Genomic DNA, 22,963 nt, shown 5'->3' with positions numbered 1-22,963 from the left:
AAACGATAATTTATATAATAAGCTTTTTATGGGCGTATTAGAGTAACTATTAACCTTAGTAATAGCTCCTAATATTAGTTCTTATAGCTATTCTATCTATAAAGAAAAGAAGAGCTAGTATTAAACTAACATTAAGGAACCTTATAGTTAGGATAGTAATATCTAGGATATCTAGGATCTATTACTCTTAGGATTACGTAGACTACGGCTTACGTTATCGATAAAGTAGATAGGTATATCTAACTTATATAGGTAGTAGTAACTTAGAGATAGTATAAGATAACTAATTAAGAATTAACTATTATAAGCCTTATATTAGGTACCCTACCTATTTAGAGCTTATAAGTATAGTAGAAGCACTGGATTAGGATTTATATAAATAGTAAATCCCTCTTAATAACTTTATTATATAGATAATTATAATAATCGTAGAATTAATATATATTAAGAATCCTAATTCAAAAAGGAATTTATTTATTAAATATAATACCCTTTAAGGCTCTCTTAGTAGCTTATAATAAGATCTTATATTATATAGCTTTATATTAATAATAATCTCTTTAAATATCTTCTTATTAATTTTTAATATTATAATATTATCCTAATATTATTGTAATACGGAGAATTTAGAGAATAGATTTTAAAATCCTTTTTTTTAGCTTATATATAACTAACTCTAATAAATAGCTTTAAGTACCTATATATACCCTAGTAGGCTATAGCTACCCTATATTATTTTAATAGTTATTAGCGCCTCTAAACTCCTAATTCCTAAGTAGCTCCTAATTCCTAGGTAGCTTACTATAACCTTTATTCTACTACTATAGCTACCCTAACGATACTATAATAATATATAACTAGCTATAGAGTAATCTAAGTATACTTACCTCATTATAAAATATTTTCTTAAGCGTTTTAGTATTTTAGTAGTATAATAGGAGTTCTTTCTAGAAACCTAATAAGAATATTACTATATTATAAGGTATTAAACTAATATTAGGGAACCCTACAGTTAGGATAGTAATATCTAGGATATCTAGGATCTACTACTCTTAGGAGCACGTAAACTACGGCTTACGTAATCCCTAAAGTAGATAGGTATATCTAACTTATATAGGTAGCAGTAACTTAGAGATAGTATTAGATAATTAAGAATTAACTATTATAAGCCTTATATTAGATACCCTACCTATCTAGAGCTCGCAAGTATAGCGGAAGTACTAGATTAGGGTTTATATAAGTAGTAAAGCCCTCTTAATATAAGGAGACTTTCTAAAGCTAAAATAAATAGTATTAAAGTGTATACTATACTATAAGACTATAGTTCGGTCTATTTACTAAAAAATCGATAGTAATTATTTATTAGTATAGGGGTAAGCTAAAAAGGATAGTATTATTTAAGTAAATATAAAGCTCTCTAATATTCTAAATAAATAAGTAAAGACCTAAATATAAGGACTTAGTATAGGAATAGGGTTTAGCCTATACTAACTATATACTACTACGCGATTTAATAATACTAGCTATGAATAGAAGTGAGGCAGGTATAGAGCCCGAGGACTTGACTCTATATCGATATCTCTAATAATTACTCTAACCGGGTCTCTTACATACTGGGCACCCCTCACGAATCTTATGTTTCATCAGCCGCGCATGCGTCACCTTAGGTCCAACACGCCACCCATGGCCAGGTCGATCAGCCACATCAGCACCCAAGTCCACCTCCTGCTTCTTTCCGGGGTATAGAGCATCTAACAAATGCGATAAATGAAAAACATGGCTGCACGCGAACCCAATTAAGGTCTCCATCTCAAAGTCCGTGAAAGCCTCTTGACATTGAGCACAGTGGCCTGGGTTGGGAGGTCCTTGGAACTTGGCATGGACTGGCGGCTGATCATCCCTTCCCGTCATGTGATCGTCCTTAAGCGCTTGCTCAACCTCCTCGGCCTTGACAGGTGGTGCTGCTACCTCTTGCACAGACAGATCGACATGATCTTGTCCCTGTACTTCAACCTCGAATTTGATGCCCTTGCGTTGGCCGATGCGTAATTCATTCTGCGCTGCGGCAACCTCACTGCGGAGGACACGCGCGACGCCTGAGCTGATGCTGAATTGAATCTCGTGCTCCTTCATAATATGAGCAAGACCTTCGCGCAACCCTTCGATTTCGAGGCCTTCGGGAATTCGTCGAACTAGCGTGATCGGATTGATGGATGTGCCGACTTGTTCCAGAAGTCCACGAATGAACTTTGGCTTGTCCATACTGTAATCAAGCAAATCACTCCACAGGTCGGGGTCGTCCTGTTCCTTGGCGAATTCAATTGCTTTCTTGACGTTCTTGAGCCGGTCGATAATGAGAAACAGCGCACGTTTCATTTGACCTGTTTTGGAATATAAATAGACCAACTCGTCGTCATATCGATACCGCTCACATTCTTGTGCCGCCTATTTTGATTAATCCTTAAGCATCGTCATTGTTTGATAGGGTTGACAAAACTTACTTTCTCGAATGCATACGAAGTGGATGAGCGAAGGAAGTCCATGAGGATCGATCGGTCATACTTGGCAAAAAGCTGAACTGCTTTATCGGCAAAGTCGTCCACCAAATACTTGCTCTCTTGCTGTAGTCTTTCACGATTCTCGCCGGTATGTTCCTCGATGCCTTCACCCTTGTACAGGCCCCGCAGGTAGAAGTAAAGGAAAAGAGTGAGATCTCTTTCCTCAAGTTGTGCGACTACGGTTGCTGGCCGGACAAGTCCGTGCTGTGCTTCGTCGACAAGTAGTGTGATGGCCTCAGATGTAGCTTCCTCAAGATCAAACTCACTCATCTTGTTGAGCTCGTGAGAGGGCACCCTTAAGCCGATGAAACTTGGGATATCGTCGACCACGGCATCTGCCAAGTGGTTTTCTCGAATCATCCGGAAGGCCGAGTCCGCGTCCTGTAGCTTGATGTGGCACTTGAGTGATTCCCTGTATCGGCCGTTCAGCTCATGCAGTTTTGCCAGCGACTCCATGACGATGCGCCAATCACGGCCCCTCTCGCCAGCTTCGACACTATCCTCCCTCACATCACGGTACTTGAGTTGATTCTCCAAGGCTGTTGTGACCGTATTGATGTCGAAAAGTTCACTGGGCCATCTGTCGAGCAAGTCTCTGAATCGCACCTTGTCCGCCTGAATGTAGTGGTTCAAGACGACCTCATATATCGCACTAGACAGTGGAGGGTGCATCGACTTCGCAGGAATATGTTGTGCAATATCGTCAAACTTATTGGCGCTTGCGAAATTCCAAACCCACTTCTCCCATCTATCCGATGATCCTAGAACTTTGGCGCAGACTTGGCCCGCTGCCACCCAGTTGCCGGCTTCAACGAGATCTCGGATCCAGAGCTCGCCAATGTGTTGCTTCTCCTTTTGAGCCGTCGAGTTGGCTTGTCTTGCTGCGGTGACTGACTCGACCGCAGACGACGCGTCGTCGAATACTGCTTCTGCGGCCGCGTTGATCTTATCCGGTGTTGGTGGTCCAACCTCGCCAAGCTTGGCAGGTGACGGCGCCATAATATCAGGATTGTCATCCAACAGTTCCCAGGCCTTTTGGTACTGATGATGTTCCAGAAGCCAGTTCAAGTGATCCCCAAGGTCCCGCTTCGTAGCAAGAATACAATCATAGGGGCTGTGAATGAATATTTTAGACCCTGGTTTGAGGAGATTTGGATGTACGGACGGCACTGCCGCGTGTGAAAGTCCCGGTTTCAAACCGCCAGCGTTGCTCGAGCCTCCGTCATTGCTGTTTTTAGACTTGATGCTAACTCCCGAACTGAACAGTGATTTGGGATTGATGGCGGCATTCCACACATCGTTGCCAAAACCGGCTAAGGATTCGAGAGCGCCCTTTGAAGAGGCCACAGCCGAAGCAGCATTGCGAGCAGGGAGCACGCCGAGGTGATAGTCTCCTGACGAAAGCCTCTCGTACCGGCTGACGATGAGGCCATCGTCTTTGTCAACTTCGGATTGTGAAGCCAAATCGATCAGACGCAGCTCAGGTGGCGGATTGTTTTGTCGTCTTCGGATGCCACCTGACGGCTCACTGTTCACTGTCCCTATCGAAGCGGCGGATGAGTGGGATTTGTGGTGTGTTCTCTTTGCTCTGCGTTCTTCCTCGTCGTTGCCATCGTCTTCGCCTTCCGGGTGGCCATAAGCAAGCACCAAGAGGAGATTTTGGCTGTATAGCGATATGCCGGATATGGTACAGTCCATACGGAGACTGGGAGAACCATTAGCACGCCCTCTGAGGTACCATGAATAATAGAACTTACTGTTTGGCGATTTCTGCACGCCCAATAGACTTCTCGCCAGCATTTACGCCAGTACCAATGCCACCAGAGTGTACATGGATTATCCAGATGGTGCCACCCCAGCCAACGATGAGCCGTTCGATCTTCTTGGTGATCAGAATTTGTTGTTGCTGAGAGTTCTCGCCGACTATTGACGGAGCCGCATCCTCACGGCCCGGTTCGTCATCCACTTCGACGGTCTGTTCGTCAATCCACTCGATCCTACCTTTCCAGACACCAGCCATGGCCTCCCACTCGTCTGTTTGCGGTCGATCAACATGTCCAATGCGTTTCCATGCATCATCAGAATCCGTGCTTTGTAGTTGCGAATTACTCCGCATGATTTTGACTCCAGTCTCGTTGAGCCATACGACATATTTACCGGACAAGGACCATTTGATATTGCTCACTGTGCCTTCCCCTGAGTGCAGAACAGTGTCACGGCCAGTATTTGTCCCAAGTCCCATACTACCCAGCCAGCCCGATGCCGCAGCCGCTGCAGTGCCAATTGTTGTCGAGGTACTGCGGCCTGTGGGACCGCCAACAGTGAGTATAAGCTGCCCTGCAGTGCCCCCTGAGAGGTAAGTTCGGTCATTTCTGTAGTCCGGAGAGATGGCGACCGCCTGCACAGGCCTCGCAAAGTTGCGCAACTGCACATCCTTCAAATCAACCAGACTTTGTACGCAAACATTGCCATCCATGGATGACGTGGCGATATGGATGTTGTTGGAAGGGGAGTTCGGGATTGGATGCGGCTCTCTTGATCGGCGCGAAGCAGCTGCTGGAGAAGCCTCTGAATGTCGTGATCCCGGCCTTGGCACAGCCGTCGTGTTCTGGGAGGCGCCTTTCATGATTGTCTCGGTTTTCACTGTTGGTAGTGGCGGGGGATAAGGAGATATCGAGATCGCGGTAACAGACGCCGAGTGTGCGTGGTAAACGCGAAGGGTCTGGAACATTGGTAATTGTATAACGTGCTGCGTATGGTTAGAGCAAAATTGGATCCACGCATTATTACACTTACTATGTTGCCGTTATGTGTTCCAATGATCTTGAGCAGATAATATTAGCAGTAATACGAAGCGCTGCTTGTACAGTACACTCACCATCTTGTCGCCAGCCACCAGGAAAGCGCTTGTAGCGTCGCCATTGCGATAAACAGGACCCAGATGTTGTGTCAAGCGAGCGTATTTGAGTCTCGGTTCTTCGTCCTCCTCATCTTCGTCTTCCTCATCGTCCTCATCCTCGTCTTCCTCCTCATCCTCGTCTTCGTCTTCGTCTTCCTCGTCCTCATCTTTGTCATTCTCGCTGTTTTTGTCATCCTCTTCGTCGCTATGAGCATCTTCTTTGGCGGTTAATCTCGATGTTGAGGCCTCAATATTGGTGCCAACAGAGTCGACAATGTCACCGGCCCGACCTTTTCCCTTATCCAAATGTTTGTCCTGATCAGTGTTCGGTTCGGCTTGTGGATTGGCGTCCATCTGAGGAGTACCGTCATCCCGGCTAACGGGCGATACATTCGTCATTTTGTCGATGATACGGAATGCAAGAGTGTTATCATGTTGATGTGGTATTCAGGCTGGTTTATACGATTCCTGATCCTGCCCAAGTCTCATGATTCTGAACTGGCAGCTCTGGTTGAAGTACCTACGTAGGTAGGTAGGCAAGGTTGCGGCTTGTTTTGACGTCACGTTCATTTCGGTTGAGTGGCCCAAGCTTCCTGTTCTCTCTTGCTGCTGCGCCGACTCGGCTACCGTACTTAGGTCAGCATTGAGAAGACTGGGGCGTCGTCGAGCTTCCGGACCAATGAGAGGCACCCCCACCACCCCGCAAGCTCCCTTACAGACTGATGGATAGGAAGTAAGTCAGGAAGCAGCAGTCGCGTGTTGAACGCGATCCAAAAAAGAGCATCATCGATTCACCACAACAACGTCGGAGCACGAATATCGAATTGAGACGTACTTTTCGATTCCCAAGTCTCCTGAATTATCTGACGCTCATATCCGACGCTGCTTATGGAGCCCATTCACCATGGCGTCGGTAAAGTCTCTGGGACTGCACCAACCGACCGCACTACATCGTACAATTGAGGAACTTGGTCTTCCGCAGAGCACCAACCTCTCTTCATTGCATTGGGAAATAAACACCGACAAGCGCGACACGCCAGCTGTTGAAGACGAAATCCTCGTGACCAAGACGTGTGTCGTATGGAGCCGAGGTGGAATATTCCGAAAGTCTTATAAATTCGACCTCGAGAACGAACCCATCACTCAGGCACTGCTGGCATACTTCCCCGCGTATGATGAGCTGCGGAAGCCCAAAAACAAGAAGAGGTCTTCAGTACCACTGGAAACCTCCAAGAAGCCGTCCAAGGCTCTGATCGTATTTCTCAAAACCCAAGCCCACCTTCATTTTATCTCAGGGGCCAGCCATGTCATCCATATGCCTTTCGAGGTTGAGGCCGCTTGCGCTGCGCCGCAGGGCGTCATCATACAAAGGAAGCATCACACTGAGAACAACATACCGGTATCACTTAAGTTCCCCAGGGTTCCCCCAAACTCGTTCGTTTCCTCTCAGATCACAGCTCCATCTCTACGGGGTTCACAGCAAACCACTTTCTCGATAGAGGGCCTGGGAAACCCCAGAAGCCTGCCTCTAAAGCTGGGTTCGACACTAGAAGATATATGGGAGGTCCCCTTGGGGAAATCACAATCTAAGTGGCCGAGGCTGGTGACTCTGATTGACCCACTGCAAGATATTGGTCTCGTCGTTACAGATTCTCAATCAGCGCAACGGGCAGCGACAAGAAGAGGAACTTCCAAGTCGCCATATCTTCTAGACCCCGCCGAAGAGATCCTTCACATCGAGGAAATACAGCTTCCAAGCTCACTACAGCCGCCAGAAAACGACCCACTTATCCTCGCCGTTACAGTCAATAGAGAAGCAAATACGTACACATTATGGAGGTTATCGTACAACAAGACTGGCGATAATCCTGTACATGGGAGCAAGAAGAGCGATATCACAGCAAACAGACGCCGCAGCTCGATGCAGCCACAGTTCGCCAGTGGGGCTTCTACACCGATCCAGGTTAACTTCCGGGAAAGCTTTGGCGCGCCCTTGCCAGGGAAGCGGCAGAGGAAAAGCGAAAGACTTGAGAGGTTTGAGAGGACTGAACAATCGGAAAAGTCACTTGATCTTGTTAGCTCTCTGAATGCAGATAAAGACGGAGGCGTCACTCGAAGACAGTCACGCAGAGTCAGCTCCATGTTAGCTCGTGCTGATCTTTCCGCGTCACAAGAACGATCCGCCTTTTCAGAACAGCAGCTGATGCCAAATCTCGGCAGCTCGATGAGGGACTCTTTTAGCAACCAAGGAGGCCGCCACTCTCTCAACTACAACCAGACCATCCACCCTAGCTTAGGTAGCTTACTCGAGGCTCCCATCGACAATGTTCTTGACGAGCTGCGAGCAGGAGGTGACTTTGAAGGCTTTCACAGCATGGGTCTTGACGATCACGACTGTGACGGACTGGCACAAGAAATGGTGTTTACCAAGGTTCACACCATTGATATTGACAGCTCTAATGTTCGTTACTCCGTATCGAGTCAGCCTGCGCGGTACCAGAGCAGTGTTTTTATTCTTTCGAGCCCCAAGCTCTCCGTTGATGATAATCGGAGAAGCGAGCTCATTCTTGGCATCCAAGATGCAGTGGACAAGAAGTTGCAACTTCTCACAATCGACATACACAAGAGTGGGCAATTTCTCGTTCCCCCCCGATCAGCCAAACTTCCTGAAATTCACTCGAACACCCTTCGAGTTACCTGTGGCCAGCTACGACGAGCACATCCCGTTGTTGATGCTTGTAAAGTTGTGGACGGCGATCTTTCGGCGATACTCATATTATCCGAAGGCAATGATGGACGACGCGAGCTCAGTATTCAGGCACCATGGCTGGAGAAAACACCCATTACTCTTCCTCGATTGCTACTCGAGAACGAGCGCAGCCTACAATATATCGGTCGTGTCATCGATCGAGATGTACGACAGCGAAGGTCCGAAGCACTGGATACGGCGAATGGCATCATCCGTGCTCTTCGATATTCTCGCATGGGTGGCATCGTAGATGTTGTGGACGCTGAGAGGCGTCATCACCAAATCCAGATTCAGCTGCAACCCCGCAATCCTTTGGCTCGCAAGGTTCTTGATGCATGCCGCAGCCTCCTCCCCTCGTCTCAATCCAAGAAAATGTTACCAGGCTGGTGGCAAGCCATGATGTGGCTACAGGCAGAAGATATGCAGGTGGCGGATAACGAATGGTCGGCCCTCGTGATTCACATCCTGTCTATCTTCCTTGTCTTGGGAGGCGCTGAGGCAGCTGTCCCGGCTCCGCGGAGGCCGGTCAAGGGTCGCAGACGACCCCCTTCAGGCTCATTTGGTTCCATGAACAACATTGAGGAATGGCGCTCACTGCAGCTGCATGAGACACCCAATGCCCTTGGCTGCCCGGTATGGCAGCAGAACAGAGGCTGGGACTGGACTGCGGACCATGACGATGATCTAGACACCAAGGGCGACTTTGTTGATTGCAAATTTCTGCCAACGCACATTCAGTATACCCAAGCATACCTCTCATCAAGCATCGAAGGGGATGTACCAAGAACTGGATATGCGTTATCATCAGCAATCCTCCAGAATACAGAGGATTCGTACAGTGCAGTCTGGACCTTTTTCACCGGACTACACCTTCTACTCGAAGAACAAAAGCTGGATACTTCCACTCCAGAATATGCAACCCCTGGTATTGCGGAGCTTCGCGTCTTGATGGCGCAGATTGCACGCTGGCTAAGGTGGCACGAATATGCCTCCTATTACGAGATGGGTCTTCAAGAGGAACTGGAAAGTCGATATGATAACGGTACGTCTTTGTAACTGTCATGCTTGACTATTGCTTACTTGTCAGTTCTCGCTATCGAGATACCACAGCCGCAGTGGATGGGCAAGTCCTATGATGTTATTGAATGGATTAACACCAACCTCACTCGTGGTGACAGGACAGATTTCCTGACACTAGCTTTTGCACGCCAGAAAGGGGTGCCAGACTCTAGTCGACAACCTCCAACGGATACACGGTGGGACTTGATGACACCGAGAACCCATATGTTCCAGGGCTTTTTCTCCAAGCTTCGCGCGAGAAACGATGCGGTTGGGATTGTTGAGGCCATGCATAGCTCGGGAATTGATGTCCGCGTGTTGGAAACGCTACCGGAGGCCGTTTTGACGCCCCTGCGTGACGCTATAGCCAGCTGCCAGGCACGACCTCCGTCCTCATGGTCGAAGGACATGCTGAAGCTGGTGAGTCGCAGCGACATCACCCTCATGTACGAACCTAGCATGAAGCTCCAACAACGACCGTTCAACATAACAGTTCGTTCTTTATAGCCCTCAAGCCTTGCTGGTTTTGCTAACCCTCTGCAGGCCCCCATTCACATCGCCTCCTGGGATTTCCGGACCATATGCCAAACTCTTGATGAGTTCATCTCTGCCGGCTATGATGATGGCGAGGGTACGGAGAGACAAGCAGTCATCAGAGCTTTGTTCAAGGAGGACCGACGCCTCAACGAAGCGCAGGACCTCCTGTCCACCCACAGACCACGTATCGTCCGCCTAGACTCTGAGCCTGGTTGGACCGAGAGTCAATATCTCGAGAAGCAGAAAGAGCTTGTCTCGAGGGTTGCTACAGGCACGTTGGCAATTCCAGCTGGTCGTGCCCTTCTTTATTATGGCCTACGATATCCCTTGTTGACACAAAAGTTCCACATCGGAGGCTTTAACCTCAATTGTATCGTGCGTCCAACGAATGTCACTGTGGGCGTGGACAGATCACAGTTCACAGAGGAAAAGGTCTGCTGGGGCTTCTTCCACCAAGGGGTGGCCGCCGGCTTGGCTATATCCTCACAGGCTAAAGGCATCGATACATCCTGGATTTTATACAATAAACCTGGTCAGGATCTCAACAATCGCCATGCAGGGTTTTTGTTAGCTCTTGGTCTGAATGGTCACCTCAAAGACGTTGCGAAATGGGTCGCTTTCAAGTATTTGACACCAAAGCACACCATGACCTCGATTGGGCTGCTTCTTGGACTTGCTGCGTCGTACCTAGGTACTATGGATTCTCTCATCACACGTCTCCTGTCGGTACACGTTACGCGTATGCTTCCACGTGGAGCAGCCGAGCTGAACATCTCGCCCCTGACCCAGACGACCGGCATCATGGGCATCGGTCTTCTCTATTGCGGTAGTCAACATCGGCGGATGAGCGAGATCATGATGTCCGAGATCGAGCATGTTGGTGAGGACGAAAGCCCTGAGCCCCTGAGGAGTGAGTGTTACCGCCTCGCTGCTGGGTTTTCGCTTGGGTTCATCAACCTTGGTAAAGGCAAAGACCTCAAGGGGCTCCATGATATGAGACTCACCGAAAAGCTCATCGGCATTGCAACGGCGAACAAGAAGGTTGAGATGGTGCAAATTTTGGATCGTGCTGCTGCAGGCGCAGTCATGGCTCTCGCCCTTATCTTCATGAAGTCGGAGGACCACATCGTGGCGCGTAAGATCGATGTGCCGGAATCGGTCGTACAGTTCGACTACATCCGTCCAGACATCCTTCTCTTGCGTACTGTTGCCAAGAATTTGATTCTTTGGAGCCAGATTGAGCCTTCATTCGAGTGGATCGCGCAAAGTTTACCCACGCCGTTCCGCTTCCGCCATAGATTGACCGGCACTATAGTCTTGAGGAGCACCGATCTCCCTTTTTTCAGCATCCTCGCAGGTCTTTGCTTCTCTCTAGCGTTGCGGTTCGCCGGAAGTGGCTCGCTGAAAGCTCGCGATATCCTCATTCATTACCTCGATCAGTTCATGCGTATCTCGCGTATTGTCTCTACGAAACGAGTTCCACAATTCGATCGGCCAATTTACGATGAGGAGCTTGCACGATCAAACGCACGTATGTGCCAAGATATCCTCGCTCTATCGGCATCCATCGTCATGGCTGGCACAGGTGATTTAGTCGTGCTGCGACGCTTACGATCTTTACATGGTCGTAATGACTCCAGCACTCCTTATGGCTCGCATCTGGCAGCACACCTTGCTATTGGAGCACTGTTTCTTGGTTGTGGGACAACAACGTTCGGTACCAGCGATCTTGCTATCGGTTGTCTATTGGTAGCTTTCTACCCCGTGCTCCCAATATCGGTGATGGACAACCGCGCGCATCTGCAAGCTTTCCGTCACTTCTGGGTCCTCGCAGCCGACCCGAGATGTCTAGTGGCTAAAGATGTCGCAACAGGACAGCCTATCAGCGTTCCTGTCCATATACGCATGAGATATCCCGCGGCTCACTCGTCATCATCAAATCCGGACCACGACGTTCTAATTCGTACCACCCCCTGCCTATTACCACCACTGTCAGATATCTCGTCTCTTCGCACTAATGCTGGTCCGGACTTTTGGGATGTGGAACTGGACTTGAAAAGCGATGCGGCGCTTATGACAACGATTGCCAAGAACCCGAGCCTATTCCTCAAGAAACGTCCTCCTCTCGAGGCTCCTTTCTCTGCTACGCTCCGTGCACTGGGGCGCAGCTCCTTGGCGGACGCCACGCATGGCGGGGGCCAACACGACCCTTTGGTGTGGATCTTCCGCGCCGAAGCATTGCAAGGCCTCTCTCATGCTGAGCAAGGGCTCGTGCTCGATGGTAACGCTGCTATGGACGGGAGCGTGACCGTTACTTCTGCTGTTGATACACGCCTCGTTCTGGAACAAAGTGCCAAAAGCTTTTCACGGGAGAGATTGCAAGGGCTCAAGCTCTTATTCGGATGGGCGGATGTTCGAGATCGAGTGGAACCCCGGAACGTTGCGTCTGCTGTTGTCAATGGGTTACAGACACCAGGGCAACGGCAGGAGGAATATGAAGGCGGGGAGGCTAAGGAGGCTAGGGGGGAAGGCGAAGGTTGGTGGATACGGAATAGTGTTATTGAGGCTCTCAAGGGACAGGTCTTTCTTGCTGCGAGAGAAAACATCACGGTCTAACACCCATCGCCGGAATTTGGGCAGAACGAAATCCCCAATATCCCAACTTCTTCACAATGACGCGCGAGGAATACTTATAGCAAGCTAGGAGCACAATTCTACTTGCTTTACATCACTTGAAACTCATGATCAAACGTACCTTGCACGACGCATCGTCTTGGTATTAAATCATTCCATTTCTACAACCTAAAACAATAGCCGGCGGGGCAAACAAGAGATAAGACGTACTTGGCCATGCGCGCGTACGCGCAACGACCTAGCCGATGAGCAGGGAACTGATCATTTATGCTAATCATGCCCTTACCTTACCCGTGTAGGTGACTGATCCTCACCGACATCTGCCCGCCGTCCCTTTCGTACCCGAACGCCATGCCATGTGATGTAAGCAAGTCATTTTAGGCTTGCCTCCCGTCTCCGCCTCTCCACTTTGAATTCGTCATTCACCCTGGTGTCAGACACCGCTTTAGAGCATCCGGATGAAAGTATGCTCGCGCACGCTGGCTGAGGGCTCCAAGACATGGTAGTCTCGTGGCAGCTGCGCGGACCCCTTGGCACACATTGTGCTGATGTGATGCTAGTGGAGAAATCATCGTTCACGACTTGGAAACAGCGGCATTGAGTACCTGCGTCCGGAAGAAGCCACCCTTCGTCTTCTCGATAACCTGTTGGTAAACATTGTTAGGCGGGTGGTTCATGACAACAGTACCCTCGCGCGAGTCGATCTTGGCATCGAGGCGGGTTTCGCGAATGAGATTGACGATCCACTTCTCGCCGTCATCGGGGTTGAGGCCAAGCTTGGCAGAGAGGTCGCGGATGTTCATCCGGCTAAAGATCTTGCAGTAGCTCTCGCAAATGAGGTGGCGCGCAGCGTCGACAAAGGCATCCGCTGTCGCGCCGAGGAAGAAGTCACCTCGGCAGACCTCCTCCGCACGGGCGAGGGCTTCGCGAGCGGCGTTGAAGTCGTGAGCAATGTAGAGAGCCGAGATGAATTCAGTGATAGGGTCGCTATACTCGTAGGCTTCCTGCCGAACATAGCGTACGACATCCTTCATCTGCTTCTGGTGCTGGCTCGAGTTGCGGCTGCGGGAGCGACCGGTGATAACGGCGGCAATCAGGTATCGCAGAATCCAGGGGCACGACGTTTGGATTGTGTTGATGAAAGGGGCAGTGAAGAAGAGGTCGAGAATGGGCTCGCGCGCAGCTTCAGAGTTGAAGAGAGGGAAGAGAGCCCAGTGGACCAGCATGGTGCGGTGGTCAAGCTGAGCGCGGGGGTTGCTGAAGAGTTTTGTGTCGATGCTCTCTTTGACTTTCATCAACTCCTCAACAGCCGAGTCCCAATTCGTCGTCAGAATCTCGGATGCCAGTTTTCCCCATGTCGCCTGTGCCACCTTGTCGTTATCGGTGGAGAGAACGCGGAACTGATAGAGCAAGTCTGCGGCAGCACCATAGTTGCCGCAACGGAACTGAAATTGGCCAAAGTCGTACAAAGAATCGACCATCTCAATAGTGACCTAAAAAAGAAGAATGAGAATTTCCCCTTATCGTCAGATTGCTTCACAGACACACCTCGTGGTCCTTTTTCAAGAACTCTAAGTTGGCCACCTTGTCGCTGCGCAGCTGTCCCACGACATCCTCGCGTGTCAGGAGTTCCGAGATGCGGGCCGTCTCCTGCTCGTACTTCTCAAGCTGGGCAATGACATCGTTGCGCTTCTTGGCGTACTCGGCAGGCGCCTCGTTCACATTGTGTACTTCTTTGTAGAGTTCGGCGACGTAGTCGGCCATGTTGGTGTCCTGCAGCAGCTTGAGTTTGCCGTTCAAGATCTGCCTAGCCTTCTCCTCATTTCCGTTGTCCTCAGCTCTACCCGCCTCGAATTCGACGAGTGGAAACAGCAGATGTCTGCTGAGCTGCGAGGCAAGCTTGGGGAGGATGTTCTCGCCATCGAGGGCTGCATAAATATCCTCCATGTTGGGCCGATATACGTGGGTTCGGGAAAGGTCTTTCGTCCTGTGAAAAGAATCTTATCGGTCGGGAGGAGGGGAACAGCGTCGGTGACGGTCGTCGCTTGCAGTGGACAAATGGCGATCCTGCTGGCGTCGTCGTCTGAGGAGGGGCAGAGACTGAGTTTTGGGCCTTTTTTTGACAAACGCAATATTGGTGGGGGTTCGACTGCGTGCCGGTGTTTCTCCGGGCTCTGTCAATCTTAAAGTGGGGCAACGGAGTGCTCAGGTAAGGTACCTGGTAAAGGAAACATGATCTTATTTGCCGGTGTTCAACCGGCGCGGTCCAGTGTAGAGAAACTTCTTAGATCGACCGCAACGAGTTGAACCTTGATCCCGTCGTCTGCAATCTTCCAGTACCCGGGTTACGGCATACCTCTCCCGTCGCTATGAGCGCCTTAATCGCCAGGGCGCTCCGAGCCCGCTCCCCAGTTATCTCTCCTTCCCGGACCGCCTTCTTCGTCCGCCTTGTCACCACGGTTCATGAATCATCAACCTCTATTGCCGTTGAGACCACGATCCCTCCCTCCAAGCCTATGACAGGTTCAACAATAGTCCGGAACGCCACCGAATTTTCGAAGACCTCTGAACGAGCCTACCTTGTCGACCTTACCCCATCCAAGAACTACCCTGTGTATCCTCGCACTAAATCTGCCGGGCAATCCAAGTTTACGGTCATTAAGCGCATTGCGGGTGACAAGCGTGCCTTTGCACAGGACCTCGCCAATGCCACAGGTCTTCCGAGGGAGGATATCACGATATCGCCTGTGACGGACCATGTTCAAATTAAGGTGGGTTATAGTTCTTAACACTGAAGGCATAGTCATAGCTAACAACATCAGGGTCTGCATGTTACAGAAATAAAGAAGTGGCTTGCTGACGAGTTTGGCGATCCTCATAAGCCCACGACAAGTTTTGAGGTGTCGTCGCCTTAATAAAATGTGGGTTAAGCATATGGAGAAGTGAATACACCACGCTTTCATCAGTCGTAAATGTTGAAAGGCAAGACATCTGAGGTCTGGGCGGTCCTTAGAGGGCCAGAAAGTTGACTTGTTGAGACATTAGACTACACCTGCAGAGACAATAATCTTTGGTGTTGTTCGATTAGACAACCGTAGACTGTACATTAAATGGGAACAGGATGGGAACAAGATTTGCATGTGATGTGATGGTAGATGACATGAAACACTTTAAGGGTATGTTCTATCGAAGCCTGGCCTTTGATGGTTATGCTGTAGAAAAGAGCCTGTGCACAACCCATTGCGCCGTCGTCCTACAACTCGCTTTAACAACTTACAACAAGAGATACAAGATACAACCTGGGTCAGCCAAGTATAATTCGCACCACAATTGATGTACATCCGCGCCTTTTTTTCTTCTTCCCCAACTCTACTTCGCTGTCAGCCTTCGCAAACCCCATATGTGCCCATGGCTGCGCCATGTAGGAGGCACTAATTGGCCACAACACCTCGGCTTATCGATGCAGGTCGGCATACGCCGTCAAGTCCCGGATAATCCCGTCCCGTGCCCATTCCGATGACTTCATTGACATGATGCCGAAAACGCTTTCGGCCGAGGGCAGAGCGTTGGCTGGGAGTGCTGAAGGATCGGTTGGGTCGAAGGCGCGTTCCCCCAGTTTTCGCAAGAGAGACACGCTAAGTGCCACTATGTAGGGAAAGTCCTGGTCACGGCCGGCACCGGACTGTTCGTACTGGTGACTGAGAACTTGGACAAGGAAGTATAACGCCTCTGCAAAACCATCCCCGTTGGATAGCCAGGCTCTGGCGACACCGCTCTCGTAGCTTGGTGCCAGAGATGCTAGGATCCCTGCAGCCAACAGTCCCTGCATGAGCAATGGCGCGCGATTCTCGATAGCAATGCGCAGCTTAGGCGACATAACCGCCCGGTTCAATTGACCCTCGGATAATTGGATAGGAACCACTGAGATCGCCAGAGCGAACGTCTTGGTTAAAAGCTCATAGGGTGTCGTACTTCCAGCGTCCAGAGCGAATATAGTCTTATAAAATGTCCGATTAGGCTCATCGCGGGCGAGGAACTTGGCTAGAGCGTCGACGGCGTGGAAGAGATATGGTTGGAGCGCAGGTTCGAAAGGGGGGAAATACAGTCGATCGTCACGGATTGATGGCCCCGGTCCAGGTGCGAAAGCAAGCAAGAAATGCAGCAAGCAGAGCGCTTGCTCGCGCCCTGGGATTTCCACTGCACCTGCAATGTTGGATAACAGAGTAATTGCGTCCTTCATGAATTCCAACGTGTTGGCATGCGTCCGGAGCAGCATATTCCGAGTGCCGAGATAGCGTATCATATCACAGACGAGTTTAATGACAGACTCGTCTGCCAAGACTTGATGATTATGGTGCGGACCAAACGGCAGTTGTGGGGACGTACGTGTAGGCTCAGCTTCTGGTTCGAATGAGAGATTCCGTAGGATTGTGAAAATACACGTCAAGCGGTCTACGGCTCTGTCGAGCTCATACTCCGGGGTGGCGAATTCGGGAAGTTTGCGAACGTTTAGTCGATCAACCCAACAGGCTCGCGCAAGGTCTTCGTATGCCGCGAGTTGTATGTCGTCAGATACTTCGACTGTGTTCTCTGCAAGTTGCTCCAGCTGCTCCTCAGCGCATTCAACAAGTGCTTCAACAAGCTCCTCACACGACTTCAACTGAATGAAGAGGGGGTCTTTTGAGTCTTTTGGTGGAGTTTGTGTAACAGTAGCAAGCGTGTCGAGCGCCATGCGCACTTCACCATGAATTCCCGACTCGATACTGCGCGTCAAGGCTTGGAGATCGACCAGGCCCAGCTCCCATACACTTGGAACATCAGGCTTGAGCTGTTCAATCACCATGCCTTTTATATCGACTTGGGCCAGCTTGAAGCCTCCAAATGCATCAGGCTGAGGGAGCCGAACATCACCGGGGTATGCATCTGAAGCTGCCGCAAGACGAACAAGCTTTGGCAAGTTCGTCTTGCCAGAAGAGCGTGAGGGTCCAGCAAGTGCGTCGGACTGTGTAGGGAGAGGTGGGGTCTGGTCGGCATGCGCAGGCGTTGCAGCTGGGAACGGCCCAGGTGCATTCAATTGGCCTACGCCCAAGACCGGCTCAATGCCTCTCGGGAGGCTATTCCGATGTTGTCCCGGCGTGCTGGTTGCAAGGCCTAACTGTGCCTGGCCTTGGTGTGCAGTGCTCCCGTTCATGCCCTGTGGGCCGACGAAAGTTGGTTGCTTGAGCTGCGCCTGACCTGACATGGAGCCTATGTGGGGTGGCTTTGGCTGTTGCGGTTGCTGCTGTGGTTGCGGAGTATGTTGCTGCGGCTGCTGCTGTTGCGGCAATGGTGATTGTGAAATTTGCGGCTGCTGTTGGTGTTGCTGCACATGTTGCTGTTGATGTTGCGACTGGGTGTTCGGTTGCTGATGCTGCTGCTGGTGAAGCTGAGCTACTGGCTGCTGCGGAGCCTGCGGAGCTTGCGGCTGTCCAGCCTGCATCATGCCTTGAGAAGCCTGAGCTTGCGGCGACATTTGCTTCGCGGGCGAGGGTTGTGGTTGGCCGCTAGGGACGGGTTGGGTTTGTCTACCCTGTTGCTGCTGCTGCATCATCCGCTGCTGGTTCTGCTGAGCAGTCCAGAATTCCTCGAACCGTAAGATATTCCTTTCGTACATATCTTTGAGCATGGACGGCGCTTGCGGTATCTGGACGGGATGGAATCCGATTGCGTTGGATACATGAGGCCATTGGTTGGAGGCAGTGGTGGACTTATAACCACCCTTACTCTGAACAGCCTGGAAAAGGTGCATTAAGTTAACCGGCCGGTTGCCAATGACGACATTTGTCTCCAGAGGTAAGCCTTTTGAATGCATGAACTTGGATAAGCTCTTCATGAACTGATCCTGACCCATGGGCTGTCGTGATTGAGGCCGTGTGCCCCCTTGCGGCATCTGTCCATTAGGCATGGGCTGCATCGGTTGCTTCGTCACCATGCCTCTTCCCTGAGACAGGTTTTGAGCCTGCATTTGGGCTGCCATTTGCATGTTCTGCTGCATACCAGGGTGCATGTTCTGCATATTCCCCTGCGCTTGGAGTTGTTGTTGTAGTCTAGCTTGATACGCAGCCATTTTTTGTTGTTCCATGGAATTGCGTCCTTGCAAATTCGGGGGAAACATCTGATTCGGTATCTGTCCCATCTGTTGCGGCATCTGGCCGCCCATCTGCTGCTGCTGCTGCTGCTGCTGCTGCTGCTGTTGTTGTTGTTGTTGCTGCTGCTGCTGCTGCTGCTGCTGTTGCTGTTGCTGCTGCTGCATCATTCCTGTCATAGCATTGGGGTTCGGCGAAGGACGCGCAGGTGAAGGTGTTGGCGTGAAGTTCTGGTTGAAGCCTGGCGGCATGTTCTGCATGTTCTGCATATAAGGATTTGGTTGCGATGTGCTGCTGTGTTCGGATGGTACCGGAGATGCTTGTGGCCCAAATTGCTGTTGAGTGCTGGGAGAAAAGGGATGCGGCGACGCAGTCGCGACTCGCTGTGGGACGCTTCCCGGTCGCATGTTGCTCCCCATAATAGGCGACGGCGTTGCGTTAGCGGAACCGTTTGGCTGCAGATGGTTATACGGCGATGGCTGCGGCTGGCCAGGATTCTGCTGCTGGTGCTGCTGCGGCATGCCACCAGACTGGTATCCGGGAAATTGCTGGGGAGTATCAGAGCGCGAAGTCGGTAGCATGCCTGGGTTTTGTCGCGGCGACCCAGCAAGGCTGTCTTCGCGAGGGCGAGGTCGCTTTGACGGAACAACGGGGTTGGTTTGATAGGCGGGATTCTGGAAAGAGGGAGAGGCGTTGCGCATTTGTCCGTTCTGCATGGCGACTAGCTGCTGCTGCTGTTGCTGATGCTGCTGTTGCTGCTGGGCGCTGGCAAATTGCGAGGGATTAAATTGGGCAGGATTGCCCATAAAGGCGGATGGATCCATCGTGGCAGAAGAGGGATTGGCGCTGAAATGGTTCATGCGAGGATGGCCTGCGCCGACGATATGGCCATTGGCCTTGGGATCGATGTGGAGGAGGTTATGGTTGGTGGAGGCAGCGTCGTTGATCCAGGCGCTCAGAGTAAGGCTGATGCTAAGCAACCCATTGGCAGCTGGGTACGTCTTCGGCAGTCAGCGGCGCGAAAATGGAAAACCAGGATGCAAGTGGGATGAAAGCGATGATAGGCGACGAGGGAAATGATGGAAGTCGCACGGAGGTGGGCTGTCGCGATGGACGCGACGCGATGCTTGGGGGTCAGGTGTGTGGGTGTGGGAAAACAGGTGGGTGCTTTTCAGTTCCAGCCTGGCCAGGGAGGGGGGTTTGGTTGTGTGAGGAGAAAAAGAGCGTAGGCCCGTGGCCAGTCAGATGATAGCGCAGTGATGACCAAAAAACTGGCACCGGCCACGTCGAGAACAACGTTGCGATGGCTTCAAAGCAGACGAAGGGCGCCACGAGGAGAGGGATGGCAGAATAACCAGCAGGGCAATGGATTGTATCGGGCCGGGGGAGTCGGACACTGCGAGATTGGATGGATTCGGAGGGGGTGTGATGGACGCGAGGGATGACAACGAGCAAAAGTCGCGTGTCGGGGCAGTAGCTTACCTCAACAGGTGGACTCTGGAGCGCAACAGCGACAGAAATGGGTGGATGATGGGCGCGCAAATGGGCAACGGCGAGGACGACTGATGAACAACACCTGAAACGCTTGGTGCTTGTGCCAGTCTTCCAAAGTGTCCCTGTAATTGGTGCCTGAGGCCTCCACCCGTTGACTTGAACGGAATGAAGCAACGAGGGAGGGGGATGGACACAGAATCAAGCCAGGCAGCAGGGAGGGCTTTTCGTGTCACCCTTCCTTAAGGTGCCTAGGTACCTACTTAGGTAAGGTACTTAAGGTACATAGGTAAGGTACCTATGTAGGCAGTTTCAGGCCGCATCAGTGCAATCCAAAAGGGGACTGGTCTATGTGGATAGCGTGGAAGCTTGTGGGCCAATCAGCTATGAGAGTCGTAGGGCGGCAGGGCGGCTAACAATTGCGTCTGCATCTTCAGGCTCACTCTATGGGTTTGGAGTAGGCATCGTACAGACACGACGATGATTAACGAGATCGATACCTAGTCTCGCCAGCAAAAGCACCCGGATAACCATATACTTACCGTCAGGCGTAGCACAGCCCCTGGCAGCCACCAATTAACAAAAGTTTAGCATGAGAAAGCCTCGAATGTTACGTGTCCTAGTTCTCCTCCGGGTTAAGTTTATTGTCCCGCAAGGTAATCCATCGTCTTCAAGTGGGTTGGCGGGATTACCTCTTCATTATCTGGACAACTGAGCGCCTTCCTGGATAGTTTCTTGGCTTGTGTATCCGAGTTCCCATAATGCTTTCTCTCGTACACAGCAACCGGCTAAGATGATACGGCTTGCTTGCTTTAGGCCAATTGTTTTGGACCATCGGTAGCTATGAAGCTTCTTCTCGGCTTGCAAGATATCACCTGTCACGGGCGCCGCTACTCTTTTCATTAGATGCATGCAGAGTGGCTTGATTGTAAGGCTGTATTTCTTTCCATCCACAAGAAATACACCTTTAAAGTCACTTGTTCAAGTGATCCGTGGTACTACTGCAAACGTCTTTTACGCTTTCAACCGTAATCACCTGGGGTGTTCTAATAGAGCTCTCCCGATAGCCTCCACAAAAGATTAAAGTGGAGGGTTGATTTGCTGTGCTGTCGCATATATATACTATCTTGAATCACCTATAACTTGCTAATTCGATAAATGGTGGTCGCTGTTACGTCGCGTCTATAACTCCCTGGGTAGGTACTTAGCCAGGCATCCAGCCCCAGTGTTAAAGAAGAGAAAAAACAACGAAGTAAACAACTCATTGACGCTTTCTCTTGCGATGTGATAATCTACCAACCAGCCCCACCTCAACCTATGAAGAGATTCTATTATTCCGCCCGCATATCCATCAAAGACGCGCCAAGGCTCAACTTTCCATGCTTCATGGCCCATAGAAGAAGTTACAGCAACCTTCTGAGTGCCGACCGTGCCAACCGTGCCAACAGAATGACACGTGGACGCAGCTTCTCGAATGTGACGAGAAACATGACCGTTTCTGCTGCCAGCAGAAAGTCTTTGAAGAGAGAAACGAGCAAGGCTGACAAAGCCTTTCTCTGGGACAACGGCGTGAAAATTGAGCGCAAGGCTGGACAATGTCTTCTGTGGGTTCTGAAGGCTTGCCCGCATCGTACTATTCAGGGCAGACGTGCCGGCTTCTCAATCGATGACTGCGGTGATGAGCCGCTTGCCGTCGAAGGTCTGTACTCAGTTGTTGACTATCGTTTTCTCACCAGCTGTCTGTGGCTGAGCTGACGGCAGTTGCCTGCAGGTATCCGGTCGTACCCCTCTCAAAGTTTGATGCGGCAGATGAAGGTAGGTGACAGGGTCCTCATCTTACACGCGGCCTCGGACAGCCCTTCTATTGCTGGCATCGTCACCGTTTCCAGGGAGAAGAGCCCTGACTGTGAGTCTGCGACCCCAAGGCACGGCCCTGCCAGAATGACTTTCAGCTGACTTGACCATTTCAGATTCAGCATGTGACAACAATTCACCCTACTACGACATCCGTCAAGGAAACTGCTACGCCCGCAACGTCGACATCGACAGGCTTGATTTTATCAGTATTCACGTTACACTTGAGCGTAAATTCAACAGCCCAGTCGGGCTCGGGCGCATCCGCAGTGCCCAACACGAGCACATCTTTGACAGCATGCAGGTGCTGAAGCAGCCCCAAATGATTGTCAGCAGCATTGGCCAGGATGCTTGGGATGCCATAGTGGCCATTGATGCTGCCCAAAGCTTTATGAATGCAAAGGAGCCTACCTTATAAGGGCCCTGGTTCTGCGAGGGCAACCACGTAGAGTATGGTTGGACACGAACGTCGTCTTTTGAACCCTCGGCAAGTCTGGCACCAGTCGCCAGGGAGGATATCGACACAACGCCTTCCTTCATCACCGCAGCCATCATTGGGCGCATAAAATGGTCAATAACTAGAAAAGCCGCGGCGAACAATGAGGTACACTACATCAGATCTGTCTGTAAAATACTATAACAGGCAAGCTCCAATGGTCATAATGCTATGCAAGCAACTTCGCCTTGGTATGCTCCAGGACCACCCGAATGCCTTCGTCCAAATCTTCCAAACCAAGAATGGGCTCTATCCACGCAGTTGTTTTCGCCTTCATCAGGGTAGACTCTGATGTTGCTTCCAAACCGACCTTGAGTCGGGACAAGGCTTCTCGAAGACCGCGGGGGAAGTCGGGCCGTGTAAGGATTGATGCCCACCAGTGGAAAGCGTGTGTAGCAGCTCCATGTTGAAGCCGCTGTCTGGTGGTCCTCTTGCATGGCTGCAAGCACATGTTGGATGAGCACAGATTGCGCGACACCTTGGTAAAGACGCGAACAGTGAAGAAAAGCTCGGCAGTTGCGTCGGTTGTAGAACGGTGGTTTCCCTGACATGGTTGAAAAA

At 50.7% G+C, this 22,963-nt stretch overlaps 6 protein-coding genes across 6 annotated transcripts in view; 2 read left to right on the top strand and 4 right to left on the bottom strand.

The window, feature by feature from the left end:
- Positions 1–1,464: 1,464 nt before the first annotated feature.
- VDAG_09957 (vacuolar protein sorting 41) lies at positions 1,465–5,856 on the bottom strand (the record flags this gene model as incomplete). Its single annotated transcript, XM_009651302.1, has 5 exons — positions 1,465–2,445; positions 2,502–4,263; positions 4,316–5,307; positions 5,355–5,381; positions 5,437–5,856. The coding sequence occupies 5 exons, from the start codon at positions 5,854–5,856 to the stop codon at positions 1,594–1,596; spliced, it is 4,053 nt and encodes a 1,350-aa protein (XP_009649597.1). The 3' UTR covers positions 1,465–1,593.
- A 368-nt stretch (positions 5,857–6,224) lies between these two features.
- On the top strand, positions 6,225–12,418 carry VDAG_09956 (uncharacterized protein; the record flags this gene model as incomplete). The annotated part of the gene is made up of 4 exons (XM_009651301.1): positions 6,225–9,233; positions 9,294–9,757; positions 9,809–11,333; positions 11,469–12,418. The coding sequence occupies exons 1-4, from the start codon at positions 6,362–6,364 to the stop codon at positions 12,416–12,418; spliced, it is 5,811 nt and encodes a 1,936-aa protein (XP_009649596.1). The 5' UTR covers positions 6,225–6,361.
- Positions 12,419–12,547: 129 nt separating this feature from the next.
- VDAG_09955 (eukaryotic translation initiation factor 3 subunit E) lies at positions 12,548–14,517 on the bottom strand. The gene is made up of 2 exons (XM_009651300.1): positions 13,985–14,517; positions 12,548–13,929 (listed from the first exon to the last, which is right to left on the bottom strand). The coding sequence occupies exons 1-2, from the start codon at positions 14,381–14,383 to the stop codon at positions 13,012–13,014; spliced, it is 1,317 nt and encodes a 438-aa protein (XP_009649595.1). The 5' UTR covers positions 14,384–14,517; the 3' UTR covers positions 12,548–13,011.
- Positions 14,518–14,694: 177 nt separating this feature from the next.
- VDAG_09954 (uncharacterized protein) lies at positions 14,695–15,567 on the top strand. The gene is made up of 2 exons (XM_009651299.1): positions 14,695–15,207; positions 15,259–15,567. Exons 1-2 carry the CDS (start codon positions 14,806–14,808, stop codon positions 15,349–15,351), a joined length of 495 nt encoding a protein of 164 aa, XP_009649594.1. The 5' UTR covers positions 14,695–14,805; the 3' UTR covers positions 15,352–15,567.
- Positions 15,568–15,572: 5 nt separating this feature from the next.
- Positions 15,573–18,830, bottom strand: VDAG_09953 (uncharacterized protein; the record flags this gene model as incomplete). Its single annotated transcript, XM_009651298.1, has 1 exon — positions 15,573–18,830. The coding sequence occupies one exon, from the start codon at positions 18,828–18,830 to the stop codon at positions 15,891–15,893; it is 2,940 nt and encodes a 979-aa protein (XP_009649593.1). The 3' UTR covers positions 15,573–15,890.
- A 3,212-nt stretch (positions 18,831–22,042) lies between these two features.
- Positions 22,043–22,963, bottom strand: part of VDAG_09952 (U3 snoRNP protein) — a gene marked incomplete at both ends in the record, with an annotated part of 1,741 nt that continues 820 nt past the window's right edge. The window contains 2 exons of the mRNA XM_009651297.1: positions 22,043–22,213; positions 22,318–22,515. Of these exons, the coding sequence (XP_009649592.1) occupies positions 22,043–22,213; positions 22,318–22,515 (369 nt within the window). The remainder of the gene's footprint in view (positions 22,214–22,317; positions 22,516–22,963) is intronic.

The sequence above is a fragment of the Verticillium dahliae genome, genomic scaffold (assembly GCF_000150675.1).
Source record: "Verticillium dahliae VdLs.17 supercont1.29 genomic scaffold, whole genome shotgun sequence".
Classification (NCBI taxonomy): Eukaryota; Fungi; Ascomycota; class Sordariomycetes; order Glomerellales; family Plectosphaerellaceae; genus Verticillium; species Verticillium dahliae.
Note: the sequence above shows the minus strand (reverse complement) of the source record. Positions and strands in the feature narration are given on the sequence as shown.